This window comes from Aspergillus tubingensis (genome assembly GCF_013340325.1).
Source record: "Aspergillus tubingensis WU-2223L DNA, scaffold_2, whole genome shotgun sequence".
NCBI classification, from domain to species: Eukaryota; Fungi; Ascomycota; class Eurotiomycetes; order Eurotiales; family Aspergillaceae; genus Aspergillus; species Aspergillus tubingensis.
Window position 1 is genome coordinate 28,567 of NW_023336276.1, and position 21,019 is coordinate 49,585.

Sequence of the window (21,019 nt, forward strand, 5' to 3'; positions counted from 1 at the left end):
CTTATATAACCTGCCGGGTCACAGCAAGCCGGCGGACCTGCTCTAACATATTTTTAAAAATATATAAATTAATTATTTTTATTAATAACCAGGCTGTTATCCAGGCCTGTACTAATCTTTTTAATTATTTTCATCAAATTAACATATTCTATAAAATATTATTATATATATTAATTAATTTTGTTATTTTAGATAATTTTTTTACAATAATTTTCTAGCTACAAGAAAGTTCCTGGTAATAAATATATTACTTATTTTATTAAAATTAATATTCAAAATACTATTTGGGAAAGAATTATGAATATTAAATATATTAATAAATTAATTTTATTTTTAGCATGCTATATATATTTCAAGATCTTAATTAATAAGATATAAAAAGTCTAATAAATAATTAATATATATAATATATATATATAATATATTTTTCCAGAGTTTATTTTCAAAATATTTATTTTATATATACGTTTATACCTGGCATGGAGCTCTGTTTTAATATAGAAATAAAACAAAAAATTACTTTTATGAATTATTTTAATAATTAAAATTATAAAATTAACGAAATATTCATACAGAATAAAAGAATAGTCACTATATTATATCTTATTTTTATACATAGAATATCTAGATATATATATATATATATTTTTCAAAAATATTCTATAGGTGATTACAGGCAAGTATTAAAAATTAAGTTTATTAATTTAATCTATAAAACAGTGCAGTTTATCATTATAATATAAATTTTAAATTAATTCAAAATTCTATTAAACAAGATACTGGAGGGTAAAGATATTTTTTTATATAAAAGATTATTATTTTATAAAATAGTAATAATCTTAGTTTTTTATAGATTTATTTTAATAATAATATCTCTTCTGCTAGTTATGCGGAGGAGAATACTATAATAAAAATATTTATTAGAAATAATTAATATAACTGAATAGGTCTTATATCTTTCTAGTAATAAATATATTTAATAAATAAAATCTCAGATAGAAGTAAGACTTTTATATAGATTAAAAAGGGCTATGATTTATGTAGATAAATATAAAAAGATTCAGAGAATTATAAGTATTTAATATATATATAAATAATATATAGTTCTAGGCATGAATAATTCTTCCAGCTATTCTAGTAGCTATCTGACTGCTAGGTTAATACTATCTGCCACTCAGCTGTAGGGCTGACATAAGCATATTTAAATAAATAAATAAATAAATAAATCAATATAAAGAATATAAAATATTATATATATATATATATATAATTAATCCTCTAGATTAGACTTTGATTCGAGATATAAATATAATAATAAAGTATTAAGAATATATGATATTTTTCATCAATATAAATATTAACATAATTAGAAAATATAATTACCTAAGATATTGTTATAAACTAATTAAATATCTATTTATTGATTTTTTTTAGTATCTACTACCAGATTATTATACTGATAAATATTATATCTTTAAATGAAATAAGATTCTAAAAAAGAATTATTCAAAAGAATTATTTCTTTATATAAATAGAATTTAATAATAATTATATTATTAAATAGATTATCTGTACAGGGATCCTATTCGGTATTTAAAATTTTATGATATTATAATCTATAACTAGAATTAATATATTCTATAATATTATAAATATTAGGATTATAAGTATATAAATTAATACTAATGTAGATATCTAGTCTGTATATATTATATAAAAATAAAAAATAAAAAATAATAAACATTATATACTATATTCTTTGTGACAAATAATATTATATTATTAATTATATTTATATATATTAGAAGACTTACTTGGAAATAATTTATTTAAAATATAAATTTTATATTATCAAATCTTCTATTAATTTTCTAGTTAAAATATTAAATATAGAAAAATGTCTTTCAATATGTAATCTAGTATTGTTATAATTAATATATAGAATATTAAATTATAAATAATCTTACCAGCAGATATTAAATCTGCTTATAATAATAATAATAATAATAATAATAATAATAATAATAATAATAATAATAATAATAATAATAATCAGTTAGCCCAGCTAGCAGAAATATTCTTTAAATGAAATATATGAATAATATTTATATTCCTATCTCGAGTTGTATTATTTAAAATAATAATTCCTTAATCTAGTATAATATATATATATATATATATATTTTCAAATAATTAAAAGAAATTCCATATATTCTAATATTTAGTTAATAGAATATTTATTAAAATATTAAGAATTATGTATTATAGACAGATTAAAAAAACAAGTTTATGTAAGATTTCTAGCAGCTAATATAATAAATATAAATTATAATTATTCTTAAATCTAATTGCTATATTCATTTTACATGACCCTAGTAATGCAAATCACATTTAAATAAATAATTTTAAAAATACTAGATTATTTTGTAAGATATTATTTTTAAAATTAATACTACTGACCTGAGTAATATTACAGAATATGTTTATTTATTATTATTATATATATTATGAATTATTTTGTAAGAAATCTATAGAATTATAAATTATATTATATTTTATATAATACCTGGTCTACACAATATCTTAAACATTTTTAAATATATATAATATATAATTAGATTGTAGATATTATTTTATCAAAACCAGATAAGAATATATTAATCTATAAAATTATCATTTTATAACCTCATTAATTATAATTGGCAAGATAAATAAATTTATTATTATTATATATTTTAATTATCTAATTAAATGTTATAAACTCTTATTATAGAGATATATAGAAAAATAATAAGAATATATATATGTATTATATTCTTTTAAAAAAGATTTATACTATTTAATAAAGTGAATATTTTATTATATTTTTTAAATTGTTAATATATCCAAAGTTCATAATAATTTTTTATATATATTTATTATACAACTTTTAGAAGTAGCAGGTACCTCTGGTACTTATTAACTAAATTTAATTTTTTTTAAAAAATTGATATATAACTATTACTATACTAAAATATTTCTAAGAACTATAGGTTGTAATTAATATTTTACAAAACTTTTTATTATTTTTTATATTTTATTGATTCTACAATACTATTCTACTTAGTAATAATAAAAATAATAAAGATTGGCTTAGCCTGGGTAGTAAAACTATTTTTAAAATATAATATATAAATAATATTTATATTTTTATGTAAAGTCTTACTGTCCAGAATAATTACTTTTAATTTAATATATATATAAGTCTACTGAGCAGTAAAAGCAGATATACAGTTGAACTTTATAATTCAACTTATTTGGTTAGATAAAATATTAAAATTAAACTTATAAAGAAAAGCTATTATTTTAATACTTATCCTAATTTTAATATCTTAGAAAAAAGCCTATTTAAAATAATTATAGATTAAAGAAATTAGTCAAATGTTCATTCTATTTTTAATTACTGGTTTAATATAAAAGATACTTATCATAAATATTTAATATATAAATATATATATATATATTAGAAAGAAAAATAAAATCTTGTATTTTATTATTTCCAGAATAAGTACTATTCGTAAAATAATAATGATATTAATTTTATTAATTATAATAATTACTAGGAATTAGAGATTCTAGTAAGATTAATTTAATAATAATAATTAATAAGATTAATAAATCAATAGGAATCAACAGAGAAATTAAAAAATATATAAAATTAATAAAATAATACATTATCTTAAGATTGTAATAATTATAATTATTAAAATTATAATATTTTAGATTATTTTTATCTTCAAGGGAACAACCGCGGTAATGATAATTATAATTATTTTTATAATTAATGATATTGAAGGATTTCTTATAATACTGATACAGATAGCTATAAGAAATATAGTTATAATAAAATTGAAAAAATGAATATAAAATAATAATATTATAAGAATAATAGCTGCTAGCTAGATAAATATAATAATAATTAATAAAATAATAATAAACTAATATAAAAATCTAAATTAATTCATAATAAAGATAATTAATATAATATTTGTAAAACTATTATTTAAAAAGTGTCCTAGTATATAATACTATATATATTTATTTAAAAATATTCAAAAAATATAAATATATTATACTAATTTTTATATATATATTTTCAAATGTAATATTAATTATCTATGAAATCTTACTTACCAGCAGCTGCTTTTTTCAAGATTAATATTATATTTTTATAAGAATATTTTTATTCCTATATCAAATAATATTTAATTATTACTTAGATACTGGTTTGTACAATAAATATTTTAAATTATTAATTTATAAAAAATAAGTTCTAAATCTAAATATTCTTAAACATATATGTTAATACTAATTTAAAATATTATAAATAGCTTTATAAATATTAAATATATTTTATTTTTATTTAATAATAAAGATACTCCAAGACTTGGTAGTCTGTAAGAATATTAAATTTTTTAATTATTATTATTATTATTATTTTTTTAATCTTATACACTACTTTATTAAAGCTTATATAATTACTAATATTTTTTATGATAAATATTATAATTATCTTAAATAAAAATATAATTTTAAAGTAATAAACTACGGGGTGTTAGGTTTTATTAGTTTATTAAAAAGAATTTTTTATTATTATTTTATTAATTTTTATATATCTTTTATTGAAAACTAAACTTAAAATTCTATAAGAATATATCAAGAAGAACCTGAAATTAGGCTGCATCTGATTTTTGAGTAAGAGACTTAATAAGATTTCTCTAAAGAATTACTATTCTTTATTTTTTACTTTAGAACTTTTTAATTAGATTTCAGATAGTAAATATTTTTTTTAAAATTCAATATTGATAAATATAGTATCAGATTTATATCATTAAAAATAATAAGTAGAGGATAATCATTTATATTTAATATAAATATTTTATATATATAATCAATTAATTTTAATTAATAAATACTCTAGTTATAAATTTAATCTTCTATAATTTTTTAATCTTCTATAATATTATTATTAAATATAGTATAAAAATTTAATTTAATAAATAAATTTTCCAGGATACCTGCCAGACTTTAAATAACATTTATTTTTTAAAAAATATCAATCCTGATTTAAAAGTATTTTATAAATATATTATTTTTAATGCTAAAAAATTCAATTAAAAGGAAAATCTAGTTTAGTTAAATTATAGTATTTAATATCTTTCTATAACTCAAGAGAATTATAATTTGGATGAGATATTATTAGAGAATTAGTAAGATATTATTTTATCTTTTTTAAAATATACAGGATGACTCTGGATTTAATATTTACATTATATAAAATTTAAAAGATTCTAATAATTAAACTAGTATAAAATCAGCTAACTAAACTATTTAAAAAATTTATTTTATAATTTATAGTGTTACAGATACATACTATATAATTTTATATTTAAATATATATAATTCTGAATTTTAAAAGATAATCTTATATTTATAAAATAAAGATTTCAAGATATAATAATAAAAATTACTAATTTAATAAATATAATTAAACCAGAAGTACTATATTATTAAAATTATTAATTATATTTATTTTGAAAATTAATATTATATTATATTTTCTAAAATATTATATTAAATATTTATTACATCATATTATAATGTAGTTAAATATATTTAAATTTATTTATTATATTAGAAAACTACTACTCTGAAATATTAATTATATAATAATTCTAAATTATTATTTATTTTTATTTTTATTAAATCAATAATCTGCAGACTTTATTACAGGATTATCTTTTATTATTTAATATAATAAAATTATTAATACTATTCTAATTATTATTAATTAATTCTAAAATCTTATTTTTTTAATTATGTTATAAATAAATTGATTTAAATTTTAAATCTTGAAATAAAATTATATCTAATTAAGAATTAATTTTATAAGTAGATTTTTTTTAAATTGATAAATAAACACAATAAATAAATTAAATTCTTAAATATTATCTCTGATATTATTCTAGTTAATTTAATATTAACTAGCTATCAATACTATTAATTTTATAATAATATAAATAATATAATTATAGATTTATTATCTTATAATATTTTATATAATTACTTACTAGACTTTTATATTAGAATTAAGAATAATTCTTAACAGTAAGAAATTCTAATTATATAAAATAGGATTAAGAGATTTATTAAAATAAAGAACAGTTATAAAAATATAATAAAGAATTATAGAAAAATTAAGAAAAATATTATAATAAGTACAGAAAACTATTATATTAAAAAAAATTCAGTTAAACTATTAATGCAGAACTTATAAGTTAAAGAATTAAAAAAATTGATTCTAAAATTTATAAAAAACTTTTAAATTTTTATATATATCAGATCCCAGGTGTATTATTTATATTTACTTAGAAAACATAAATAATCTATAATATATATTAATAAAAATCATAAAGGACCACTCCTAATGCTAAAAGTAAATAATTAAAATAAATAAAAAATTAAGAAAACTAAGAATTATCAATATTATAATAACTAAGACTATTATCTAATTAAATGAAAAGAATAACTGAGTAAATATGATCAATAAATCTTTATTTAAAACATAATAAATATTTAATAAATTATAAAAAAATTACTGGAAGAAATAGAAGAAATATATCATATAAATTTATAAATTATTATTATTATTATTTAATTAAATATATTAAAAAATATAATATTATTTTACTATACCACAGTATGCAGTATATAAACATATCTAATTATTTTTATTTTTAATTTATTAATCTATTAATCAAATAATACTAAAATCTAAGATTCTTTTATAGGATGGGAATAAAAACAGAAAATATATTAATAACTTTAGTAATTTTGAAAATTATAATATATTTTTTCAAATAAGTATTATACTTAATATAATTTTATTTATAATATCTGTAAGGATCTAAATTCTTATAACCCTTGCAATAATAAGTATTGCAAGGAATATCCATACTGATAATAGTCCTGTTATAAGACTTGGTTAGTACTTGTTATATGATTTACAGATTATTTATAAATATTTTACTATTCGCGGGTAGAGAGAAAATAATTAATAATAATATTTTATAAAAATTAATCTTATATTTTATATTCACGAATAAAATATATTTTTATATTATTTTATTATACTTATTCTTAAAACCGTGTTATTTAAATCCTATAAGATAATTTATTTAATTATATTTATATAAAATATTAGAAATTATGTTTATAGAAAATCTTTTAAATTCTTCAATTTCTTAATCTGTGAGATTACTATAAAAATAATTATAAAAAATTTTTAAAAAAAATATAGATTTTTTTAAATAAGCTCTGCAAATAATTTAATTTATTTAAATAAATTATAAATCTAGAATTAAGACTGGGGATAACCATAAAACTAGTAAGAATTTATTAAAATTTAAATAATTTTAATAACTCTATTATAAATCATAAATATTTAAAAATTTATATTCAATTTCTGCAGGACAGCAAACACTATAATACTTATAATTATATTATTTATTAATTATTTATTATTCAATAGAAACCAACCGTGGAGGTAAATAATTAAAATAAAAGATAAAAATATATATTATAATAATTTATCTAGATTATATTTTTAATAATTTTTAGAAAGAGGAAACTGTGACTACTTATTATAATTATATATAAAAAATATCTGTAAATTTCTAGAAATCTAATTAAAAATTTAAATAATAAAAAATAAAAGATTTAATTATAAATTCTTAAAATTATTTTTTATAAATGAAAAGAGAACTTTATATATTTTTAATAATAAAAATATAAAAATAGAACTCAGCCGTGAAATCTAGAAATTAAATATAATATAATTATATTTATTTTTCGATTTTTTATAATAATTAAATATAAGATAAGATCTATAAGTAACCAGAATTTTCTAAAAATAAATAAGATTTAATAATATCTTCTATAAATATACAGCTAAATTTATTCTAGTAGAATAAAAGATTTAATCATTTATAAAAATATATTATTAATTTAAAAATTATTATAGACTTACTAGCTGATATTTATAAAATTATAAAATATTATAGAAAGCAGGGCTACTTTACAGACTATTATATTAAAAAAAACTAATTATAAAAAATAATTAATTACTTATATAAAACAGAAAATATTAGAAAAGATATTATTTATAATATATTCTAGTTTATAGATATACAAAAATTATTTAAAAAATAGCTCTGATATATTTTATAAAATAAAAATACTAATAAATATAGAAATAGAAGTAAATTTAAGTTTTATAATATTTACAAGAATAACAGGATAGGAACCAGTTTTTATAAAAATATTTATAAAAATTTTAAATAAAAACAATATTTATTTAGAAAAGACAGTCACCTTTATAATAAATTTTTAAAAACATAAAAAATAATTAAAAGAATTATTAAAATATTATAATTATAATACTAGATATAGAGAAGATTATATTAAAAATATTTTAAATTTATATTATAAGATTTATTATAAAGTTTAATTATTATTATCTAAAATTATGTGAAATCTAAATAGTTTAAATATATTATATATATATAGAAAAATTTCTTGTGGAAAAAAATATAAAATAAATATATATTATAATAATTTAGAAAGTTGATAAAGACTAAAAAACTATCTAATTAATTATAAAAATTTAGTAAAATATTTATAAAAAAGAAGTTATATTATATTTATTTTTATAATCAGAAATTAATCTGGAGATCAAACTTATACGAAAATATAAATCCAAAATATTTTTAATTTCTAAAATATTCCCCATGGAGTAAAAGACTTTGTGAAAATATTTATAAAATTATTTTATAGAAAATTAAATTAGAAACTTAAGATTTTTATAGATATCTAGTCTACTTAACCTTACTAAGAAATCCTATAAAAAAACTAGATTCAGATTTTTAATATTAAAAATTTATAAAAGCTTTTATAAATTAAAAATATATTTATAAATAATATTATATCATAATTTATTTTTAAGAAAAAAAGTAAATATATAATAAAATTAATATATTAATATTTATAATTAATAAAATATTATTTTAAAAAAATAAGAACAGCCAGTAGATAAAAAATAATTATAATAAAATAGAATTACAAAATTCTAGACTAGAAATTACTTATAATAATCAAGTTCTTTAAAAAAATAATACTGGTTAGAAGAAATAAATTTAATAAAAAGAATTATAATAAATTATAACGTCTTGAAATACTTCATAATAAATATAAAACTATTATAAAAATAAATATAATAAATATAATATTTTATAATATTCAGATTTTATATCACGCACTGTCTAGAAATCTAAAATCTTATAAACATTTCATTATAATATTTAAATTATAAAAGAAAAATATTCACGGAAGATTACAAGAAATTAAAAAAATAATATCATAATACTTTTTTGACTTAATAATAAAATATTACAGAAGAAAACTTATAATAATTAAATAAATCTTAATAAGCCAAGGACAGCTCGCGGAGAAAAAAATAATAAAAAAATTATTTTTATAAAAATATTATATTATAAAAGCCCATCTGTAGAATTACTTAAAAAGATATTATATATATTAATCTAAAATAAATAAGTTTAAAAAATTTATAAACAATTAAAAAATCCCGCGAGTTTGAAACTCAGGAGAAATAAAAGAATAAATAAATTTATTAAATAAAAAATCATGATAGCCTTCTCTAGAGATCTAAAATAATATATATTTTTAATAAATAAAAATAAAAATTTTAAATATTTATAGAATAATATAATAATTCTATTATAAAATATTTTATAAATAAAAAATAATAATTTTAGTTTTATAAAGATTCTGGTACATAAAAATTAAAATTTTATAGAAAAATATTATAAAATCTACAGAGTCTGCCAGAAAAAGAATAATTTATTAAAAATAATAAAATTAATTAAAATTATTTCTAGTACCTGCAAAGCCATGGAAAAGAACTATAATAAAATTTATTATTTTTTATCTAGGAATATTAATATTATAAAGAACTTATAAAATTTTTTAATAATATTATAATAATAATAAATAAATATAATAAAATAACCCACTTTATTCTCTCACAAAAAATCTTATAGAAAAAAATCTTGTAAAAATCTTTATAAAAATTATTATAAATTAAAATAGTATATTTATAAAGAAGTTCTAATTAAATTTTATATATATTTTTATAATATGATAAAAATTAAATACAACTTATTACCTGCAAATAAAGAATTAAATAAAATATTTAAATAATATTTCTAAACAGTACTTATAAACTTATATAAATTTTAAATAAAATAAATAAATAAATCTCTTATTACTTCCAGAATTTATATATAATAATCCTTTATAAATCTTAATTAAAAAATATTTTTATATCATATCCGCGGAATACCTGCGAATGATTAAATTAGATTTTTATAAAAAGATTTTAAAAAATTAAATATTATTATAAAAATAAAAAAATCTAAGATATTTATAAAAAGTTAAGAAGAACCTGTTAATTACTTATAAAAAAATAAAATTTTCTTATAATTATATAAAATATTTTAAAAGCTTTACAGTGAGCTAAATAATTTAATTATTTATAGAATATTTTATATAAAAATAAATTAACAAAAAATTGAATCTGTAGAACAAAGAACTATATTATATATTAGAAAAATAAATATATAAATTTATAAATTAAAATTATTTATAAATATTTAAATTCATAATATATTTTATATTTTTTTACTCCGCGAATATCATGAAATAGATAAAATAAATTTATAGAAATATCTTTATTTATAAAAAAATGCTGTAAGATTTATTTAAAGATATTATTTATAATTATATAAGAACTTTATAGCCGGGGGCAGTTTTTATTATTAAAAAGAAAAAAATTTAAAAATTATATTGTAAAAACTAGAAAACTATTTAATTTTTTATAAATTTAATATTATATATAAATAAAATATTAGCCGTGAGACTAGAAACAGGCTATATTAATTTTATAAAATATATATTCTAACTGGTAGAACTAATATTTTTATAATTAATATAAAAATAGTTATTATACTTCTAGTTATAATTATTATTAATATATACTATAAAAATCAGAATATTATATTCTTAATTAAATAAAGATTATATTTTAATTTTAATTATAAATATAGCTTTATAAAATTAAGTATACTTTTCCAGCTATTCTTATAAAATATATTTAATAAAGAATATAAAATAAAAAATAGATATTATTATTTAATAATATTTATAATTAAAAAAAGATTCTTATTCTCTCTAGAAGAAGAGACTAGATAAAATAATTAAATATATTATAAATATTCTAGTAAACCAGGATACTGTAGATAATTTTATAAATTAATATAAAAATTAATCTGTAAGTCTTATCTTCTGTAAGATTAATTAATTTTAAATTAATTTAAAAATATTTACTGGAGACAGGAGTAATCTATAAATATAAAGATTTCTTATAATTAAGACTACTAATATATTAATTAAAATAACCAGCTTATTATAAATTTTTTTTAATAATAATTACTGGTAATAAATACTACAGGAGACTAAGTAGTATTAAATATATTTATAAAAAATATAAATTATTATAAATTAATATTTATATATGCACGTGGATACTTATGAGAATAAAATAATTTATTATAATAAAAAATACAGAAACTATAGATAGAGCTATAAAAAATACAGAAACTACAGATAGAGCTATAAAAAATATAAAAAAAATTATATTAATAATAATATCAGCAGTAAATAATTATTATAATTAATTATAAATTTAATTATATTCATATAAAGGCTAACTTACTGCAGAAGAAAAATTAGAGAAAAAGACTGTAAATAATAAAAATAAATTAATAAAAAAAAAGTAATAGTAATAATTATAAAATAAATTTATTTAATAATAAAAATAATAATATGCTGGTATATAATGGCAGAAAAATATATTTTAAATAAAAAATATTATATTATATAAAATATAATAATTATTTATAGAAGAATTACTTACTAGTTTTTCACGGGAGAAAAAAAATAGAAAATAATTATATATAATAATAGCAGCAGGTACTTTTATTTTGATTATATAGAAAATTATATTAGAGTAATATTATGAGAATAAAAAAATATATTATAGAAAATAAGTAATTACTCAATTATTATAAATATAAAAAAAGTAGATTATATATAAACATTTCTTACGGGGGAGGAAGAGAGCCAGAAAAAAAATTATAAAAAAAAATTTATATAGAAATTTACTAGAAATCCTGAGCTCTGAATCCTAATTGATATCTTAAAATAATTTTATTATTAATAAAATATATTATTTAATTTTAAAATAAACCCTACAAGAATTCTAAGATTCTGTAGTAAATTCTAGGATTTTATATATAATGAAATAATATTTTATATATTTTATAAAAAATTTTATAAATAAAAATTTATAAAAGAATACTCGTGAAGAAACAGCTTATAAAAATTATAAAAATAAATAATATATATAAAATATAATAATATATTATAAAAATTAATTCAAAAGGCCTTATAAAAGTTTTATAAAAAATATCTTTCTTTTATATAATTTCTTCTATAAAGATTTATATACAGGAGTTTTAATAGTATTGAATTTATTATAAATAATATTAGATATTATTAGCTACCGTGAAACAAGTTTATATTAGAATAATTATTATAATTATTATTAATACTTGCAGCCTTGGGGATTAGGACCTTATGAAAAATAATTATAAAAATCTAAATTCTTATAATCATTATAATACTTATTATTATAAGAAATATCTATATTAATAGTAATTCTATTATAAAACTTAATTAATACTTGTTATATAATCCACAGGCTATTTATAAATACCTCACTATTTGCGGGCAGAGAGAGGATAGTTAATAATAATATCTTAAGAAAATTTATCTTATATTTTATACTCATGAATAAGATATACTCTTCACACTATCTTATTATATTCATCCTTATAATATCAGAATATTAGATACAAATTATATTAATAATAATATTTAAATAAATTTCAAGATTATAATCTAGATTATATAGCTTTTATTTTTAAATAATGAATATAATAATAATATACAGTTATATGTATAATACCGCTTGGAGGTAATACTAATAAAAGAATCAATAAATCAATAAATCAATAAATTAATAATAAATAATAAGAAATAAATTATATAATACTATATTTTTTATTGAAATACTATTTAATAATTATTTATTTTAATAATTTATAAAATATTTATTTTTAAATATCCTTACAAGTCTTCTTTAATTAAATTTATAAATATAGATGATTTTAATATGATTAAATATTTTTATTTTTATTTTAAAACTTATAATAGCTATTTACCACTTAAGAATTTCAGTAAGATTATAGATATTATTAAATATATTTATAAAAGTCTAATTAATTTTAATATCATATCCAGTATAATAAAAGAAACTAAGTAATATATATTATAAAATATATTTTTTCATTATTAGAATAGAGATAATATAGTACAGAAATATAAATATTTACATAATAATTAATATTATAAAAATTTTTTTCTAAAATATTAAATTTACTGTTTATAGTATATATACAATGTATATAAAAAATAATATTTTTTAGTAAATTATTCTTATAATATATAAATCTTCTTTTTTAAAAGATATATTAAGCGATCTAATATAAAGTATATAATATTATAATAAATAAAATATAAAAAATATTTAAGAATATTTAATTACTAAATAATTAATATATAATAAAGGAAATGAAGAAAACCATATAAAATTATTAAAAAATAAAATAATTATAAAAAAAATAATAACCATGGAGTAAAAGAAGAAAAAAATAATATAAAAATTTTCTATTTATGTTTTCTTATAGTAGATCTATCTATGTAAATATAATTGATTATAAATGAAATTATATATTATTTTTATATAGTTTTATTAATATTATACATCTTATAAATTTTTATTTTTTATTATCAGATCTTCATTACTTTAAATATAAAAATATATGAGATTATTTTTAATATTTAAGCTAGGTGGCTTGTCCTAGTAAAAAAAGAGTATTTATAATGAAATGATTTAATTATTAGAGATAAGACTATTAAGATAATATATTATAATAATTTTAAGAATTATAAGATTATTAATAATGGTTCTATAACTTTCTGATCTTTATAAAATATTAATCTTTTTATAAAAAATTATTAATCTCTCAAGAATCATTTTATCTTATAAATATAGATTATTTTTATCATTACCAGATGGATTTATAGTATTTAATAGCTAATTTCTTATCTAGTTAGCAGGCTTTCTATCCTGACAAGTAGATCCTATCACAATAGAGTATATTACTAATCTTAATAATAAATAATAAATATATACTAAAGAGCCTGCTGATAATATCTTATCTTTTAATAATATAATTATTTATATTCAATATTATTTATAATAAATTATATTATATTATATAGATACCACTACTGGAGCAGAAATAATAATTAATAATAATATTATTATTATTAATCTAGAACTACTTACTACTACTGATAATATTACTATTATTAATCTATAACTATTTAATAATAAATAATTCTTTGAAAATATGAATAATACAGTCATCCAACTTCTAAATTTAATTAAGATTATAAATATATGCTTTACTGTATTTAATAAGTAATTAAATTATATTAAATAATATAATTAACTATTATAAGACATCCTGCTCTATAATAAATAGCTTTTTATTTAAAAACTATTTCAATTATAATAATAAATCTTTGTTTCTTCGTCTTTATCTGTTAAGAAGAAAGTTATTAATACTAGTACTAATATAACTATTTAAATAAATCTTGATTAGTTAGCAGCCGCTTACAGTAAAATAACTGACTAAGGAAAGCTAATCTCTTAGCCGTCCTAGATAGTTTCAGTAACCAAGAATATTAAGAAATTATTAAGATTTGTTTATCATTCCACACTGGTAGCACCAGCCTTATTGGATCAATTTCTTAAATATATTAGGTAAGAAAATTTTAATTTGAATTAAGATTTATCATATCCGAATTATTACTATCCCAGTAGATTATACATGGAAATATCTGATAAAAATGAACATCTATTATTTGATAAAGAGAGTAGGCCCCTATAGCTTTCTAAATAAAGTATAAAGCGGTACCAGTAGGCATAATAGGATGTGGAATCTGACCATAGGGTTAGAGTGACAACAGTGTTGGTGCCGGCACCAACAAGCTATCTGCTGGTGCTTGCTGAATGTTCCACTTATAACATCACTCCTTAAGGCGCACTAAGAATTAATTCGGACATTAGTCTTAGGTTCGCACAGGCCGGGGTCTCAACACTAGGTGTTTCCGGGGATAAGCAATCAGTCTAGGGTAACTAGATATTAGTTGCTACTATGATGTAAGCCCAACATTAACACATCTCCAACAACGCTCCCTAACAGCCTTGCTCCTGTTTCCTATCATAAGGATCAAAACTAGAATTTAAAGAACATATATGACAAGGAGATAAAAACTATTTTCAATAAACTAAATTACATAAGTCTGCTCAAGGCAAGGGATATAGTCCAATCCTAGCCATGACACCCCTCAGCTAGTCAATCGACCCAAAAGAATAAAACTTGAATTAAAATCCATATCTCTATATTAGCAAGTGTAAGTCATAAAATGATGTATCACGTCGTCGATAACCATGGTCAAGTCCCGCCGAATGGCCGTGTCGCCAGAGCGCCCATATGGCCCCGAGACATGGCCCATACAGGTCACCTTTAAATCAGGCATTGCAAAGACTGGAATATCACTGAGCCTTCTTGGTATCCTTCACAGACTTGTTTTCCCTTCTCCTCTTGATAGCCTCCGGGGAGTATTCGGTGTCCAGAAGATAATCCCACCACCTGAAGCTGCTGGAATAATTTCCTACAAACTTCTCGTGATGGAGATCATGGTGGTCTGCGCCAGCCCAGAAAGGGAGGAAGTGATGAAGACTCCATGGAAACTCATAGCCACTGTGCGCATCAATGGCCTGGAAAAGCCGCAAGACGATCCAGATGTACATCGTAAAAATATGCAGATCGCCGGTTACTGCACACCATAGAATTGGGCAACCAACAGTACCAAATCCAAGAATCATGACTTCAATTGGAGAAGCATATTCAGCTGCCATACCGAAAGGTGCGGAATATTGATGATGAATCTTGTGGATGGCTTTATACAGTGGACCCCAATGGAGAGCACGGTGGGAAAAGTAATGCCACGTGTCTTCCAGAACAAAGAATATCGCTATTTGATAAGCCATGGTCCACAAAGAGGGAAAAGGTACAGAGGTGGACAGGCCAAAAAACTGGGCCATCGGGTGGAAAAGCCTAGAGCTGTTAGTAACGCCATCACAAATGGCCCATAGAAAGATCAAGTATTTCTCACCATATTTGTGGCAGCTCTACGGTAAAATGGCTGAGTAGCACAAATCTAGCACAATCCCATTGCTCTCGTAAGGATGGTATCTTGCTCTGTAACCCAGTTAGAACAATGGCAAGTAAGCTTCGGTGATCCTGAGACTCACGCTTTGAATCTTGTAGTTCTTGAACAAACCGAGAGTGTCTATAAAGATCCAAGGGAGGGAACGCCCGAAATATACAATTTCGTGCATTACAAAAGACATGATTCCAGTTGCAAGAACGTCATTTTGCATCCAGGCATACCATGCTGTCCATAGTCTTTCGACCACGTTCAGATGAGTATTGTATTTGGAGATTTCTTCAAACTGGCCCCAGTATGATTCTGGCGTAGACAGCAAGGTGGAATTCCTATGTCCTGTAAGAACTCATATATAAATCGGGTAGTACATCAAAAGCTGCTCACATTGTACAGGGACGCAGGCCGGCTTTTGCCCTTGGCACTTTTCTTCTCAACTCTCCTTCAATAAACCCTCGCTATCAGAGCGAGAATACGTAGACGACAGAGGTATATGAGGTTTAGAGAGTCGTGTTTATGCGATTGGCATATGGCCAATTTTATAAACGAGGATAAAAGTGTTGCAGCGACAAATAAGTAGTTGTTAATGAATTGTTGCCTGTGAGAGGTTGGCTGGTATTTCAGGAACACTTGTGGAAGAAGCGCGCGACCAGGACAGCCGCTCCCGAGGTGGCGAGACCTTTTCCCCCTGGCCTTGGACCTATCTGGCACCACTGGCTAGCCGACTGGGACCGATATTAGTTAGCTCCACTTGCTTGGAAACTAGTCTGTATTCCTTGGTAGATACGTTAGTATGTTCACTACTTATTATTATCTAATTAAATTATTATTCCTACCCCTAGCAGCTAATCAAAGCGACCTCCTCACTGCACTGTATAGAGCATTTGCTTTGTAGATATTGGTGGACTGGATTAGATCTAGGCAGCACCCGGGTAGGTTAATGAGACATACTCTCCGTGCACTATATTAACATGTACATACACCTGCCCTTCTGAATGGAGGCAACATGGTTCGGGAGATTTCAGACAGGGGGCCAGGGGCCAGATTACTAAGCCATAACCAGTGGCCCGAGGACTACAAAGCGAAGGGCGTGCTGAGCACAACTTTCATATCACACAAATATTACTTGTATTATAGTCACTGCCGTGTCCGGTGTTCATTGTACTTTTGTATAGATTTCCCAATATATTCAGCCCTCCGCAGACGGATGTTTTTTTTCTTGATTGGCCTTATTTATCTCCTACCTCAAGCTTGACTCGCTGTGAGTTCAATCGCCTTACGATAGATGTAGTAGCAATTCAGGTAATGCTCAGAACACCGTGTTACCCTGCCATAATCCACCAACTGATACATTTGATTATATCATCTGGTCTGAAGAGAGAAGAGAGTACATGATGCAAAGGGTGAAAGTGGGCTTGGTGTTTGCATGATTTGCTTGGTGCGCATGACGCCATTATTCTTAAACCCGAACTTCTTGAGTAGTATTCCTTCTGGTTATTCCACTTATTTTTCATTGTTCGCCCTACCCTGCCGTTTGCTTCACCATTCGCAATGTATGCGATAAATAAGTAAGTTACTCAGTCGTATTGTCAGCATGAGGGGAGTATTGACACTGTCACCGTAGGGCATACGGTCTGGATGCACATTTTGATAAACTGTGGCGGCAAATAAGCGATAATGCCTATCCGAAATCGCTAGACGTCTACAAACACGCAAGCCAAGCAAAATACCCCATTGAGAATGTCGCGAAACTGGAGAAGCTCATGGACTCACTTTCCGTGACATCCAAGTCTCAACCGTTACTGCAGACGGAAAGGCTTTTGAAAATAATTGCTGAATACCCCGATGATGTGCTCAATGCTGATCCCACGCTGCCAGACGTGAATGTTTTCATGGCACACGTCGTAGACACTTCTTGGCTCGTAGCTGCTAAGGCTGCAGTCCAGACTCTCGGAGTTATACTGAATACGCTATCAGATGATGTACTCTCCCTCAATGACGAGATGCTCTATTGGGATAGTGTTTTGGAGTCCCCCTGGTCACTTGGGCTCTATATGCTCCAAACCTCGCCAGTGGTGCTTTGGAACAGATCCCGAAAAGTCTGGCACCATGCTAACTCCATGAACAATTCCCGGACGTCCGGTCAACCCAGCTGGATGCAGTTTTACGAATCTGTTCGTCAGTGTGTCCTTCCCCAAAGTTTGCATCTTTGGCGGGGAAGGATGTTATCACCACTCTCAACAGCGAAGTCAGATGTACGGCAGAAGCGGAAGATATTGAGTTCATTGAAAGATATGAATGCTTGTAGCATAGGGATCCTCATAAGAAACAGTTTCTCATGCGCAGTTGGCGACAATTTTACAGGCGACAATTCTACAGGTGACAATAGCCATGGTATGTTCACTGAGAGCTTGCAGATCAACGTCCTTGAGAGTGTGGCCTTGATGAAATTGCTTCTCGAAGATGCTGAAAAGGGAAGTGTCCCGTGGAATCATGAAGAGCACATAAACATGGCGATCAATCAAGAAGTCACGTCGATGCGCATGCATTACTGCAGTGATCTATCATCTGAGGGTCCGAGATTTGTCATGAACCAATTGGGCTATATACTTGAACAGCTTCTACCGGCCTATGCCAAAGCTTCAGCGACAACAATCAACAACTCTGGACGCCCCCATTACCTAGTACGTTTTTGGTTACCTTTGACCCTTGCACTATTATCAACAAGTACATCACTGGAGCTGTTACGGAATAGGCGCCATGAGCTCTTGGAATGGATTGCCAATTTCGGTTCAACCACTATCGAGTTTTGGAACAACTGGGTTGTAGACCCACTTCGCAGGCTTGTCGGCACTATAAGACATGATGAAAAAAGTGAAATTGCATTGATGAGTAGAAACAGCTTGGAAGCCGATCGAGCGAGTTTGGAAAGAATGGTTGTGGACTTCGTTCTTGATCGTTGTGAACCGAACAAGAATGACTATGATGCTTTTGATACCCATGTCATTGCTGCTAAAGTCCGGGAAGGTGACTTGACACCAGTGCTGAAAGCATATGAAAATGACCTACGTAGTCCTTTTGTCGGGACCATCAAGGGTGATTTGGTGCGAGCACTTCTGATACAGATACAGAAAACAAAAGTAGATGTTGAAATCGCGATAGGGGGAATTGACGCTCTGTTGAAAAGCCAAGAGCTGGTTTTTGGGTACGACTCCCGGCCAAGAATACCAGAGTAGCCGTTGACTTTCTATAGGTTTATTGGACTAACCCCAGGCTTAATGGTGTCATTTGCGACTCTTCGTTGGCTTTACGGCTTGCTGGGCAGTCGAAGGGGCTTCCGAATGGGTAAGCAGCAGGACGAACTGAGGCATGCTTTGCGGTAAGTACTAGCCTAGTCCCAAAGAACAATTTGATTCAGGCCTAATATATCGCTGTAGGATTGTACATCGGACTTTAACATCGTCTGCCTCCACTCCTGGCAATGCGCTGGCATTTAGAGACTATGGTCTCCTCATATGCAACGCCGAAGTCCTACTTTCAAAGGCGCGGATCATACTGAAAGGCGCAGATCTCCGTTCATTCCAGGAAGACATCAATGAATTAGTCGAGCAAGATACGATTGACCGGCAACTCAAGGTTGTTGAACGAATGGGCTGGGTCTACTCAAAATGGATTTGATGCAGTCCGTTATGCTCACTCTTTTGGTGGAAAATATGATTCATGCCTTTTGACTTTGGCGGCTGACAATATTCTCGACAAGTATTACTGTATTATCTCTTACGTTCTGTCGTAGACGTATTGTCGAATAATGATAGAATATTGTGGTGGTCCAATCTACACCAAGCTTATGTACAAGGGAGCTCATTTCTACACCTTGGTATATCTCGGACAATCCTAGTGTAAACCGGGTGAAATGACGTGTTCGATGTTAGTGACCATTTCAATACCCAAGGATATGATCAAGGCTACCGGGTATTGATGCTATATCATCAAGTAATACTCTTGATTTTATTATTGTTTTTGTCTATCGTGTTTGGAACATCTGACTGGAGCCACAAATGAACAGTAGCTGTCTTAAAGTGGTTATAAAAGCTGATAGTTAAATACTCTCATCTGTGGGGTGCGCTTGGGTAGACCGGACGATACTAGGCGATTACACAAGTGCCCGGGATACTACTCCGAACATGTACTCACTGTACGTGCATATACTGCTGCCAGCTTCCTAATAAACCTTGGAAGGAAATCAGTTCCCAAAGATAAGTCGTGCTACTGTTGTCTATCGAATGAAATTATTTACCCGGCAACTTTCCGAAATTCAACGTGTCCAACGTCGCCGATTCTTACTTCAACAAAAGGTCTCCGATACAACACCTGTCTTGTCCCGTCCCGTCCCCTGACCCCATTCTCCGGACCGGCTCCT

The 21,019-nt window shown here is 23.0% G+C and overlaps 2 protein-coding genes across 2 annotated transcripts; one reads left to right on the top strand and one right to left on the bottom strand.

Moving 5' to 3' along the window:
- Nucleotides 1-15,925: 15,925 nt before the first annotated feature.
- Nucleotides 15,926-17,607, bottom strand: AtWU_00565 (sterol desaturase family protein; the record flags this gene model as incomplete). Its single annotated transcript, XM_035495680.1, has 5 exons — nt 15,926-16,490; nt 16,549-16,634; nt 16,688-16,931; nt 16,987-17,057; nt 17,581-17,607. 5 exons carry the CDS (start codon nt 17,605-17,607, stop codon nt 15,926-15,928), a joined length of 993 nt encoding a protein of 330 aa, XP_035351573.1.
- Nucleotides 17,608-18,150: 543 nt separating this feature from the next.
- Nucleotides 18,151-20,277, top strand: AtWU_00566 (NCA2 family protein; the record flags this gene model as incomplete). Its single annotated transcript, XM_035495681.1, has 4 exons — nt 18,151-18,167; nt 18,224-19,804; nt 19,853-19,978; nt 20,037-20,277. The coding sequence occupies 4 exons, from the start codon at nt 18,151-18,153 to the stop codon at nt 20,275-20,277; spliced, it is 1,965 nt and encodes a 654-aa protein (XP_035351574.1).
- Between the last annotated feature and the right edge of the window lie 742 nt (nt 20,278-21,019).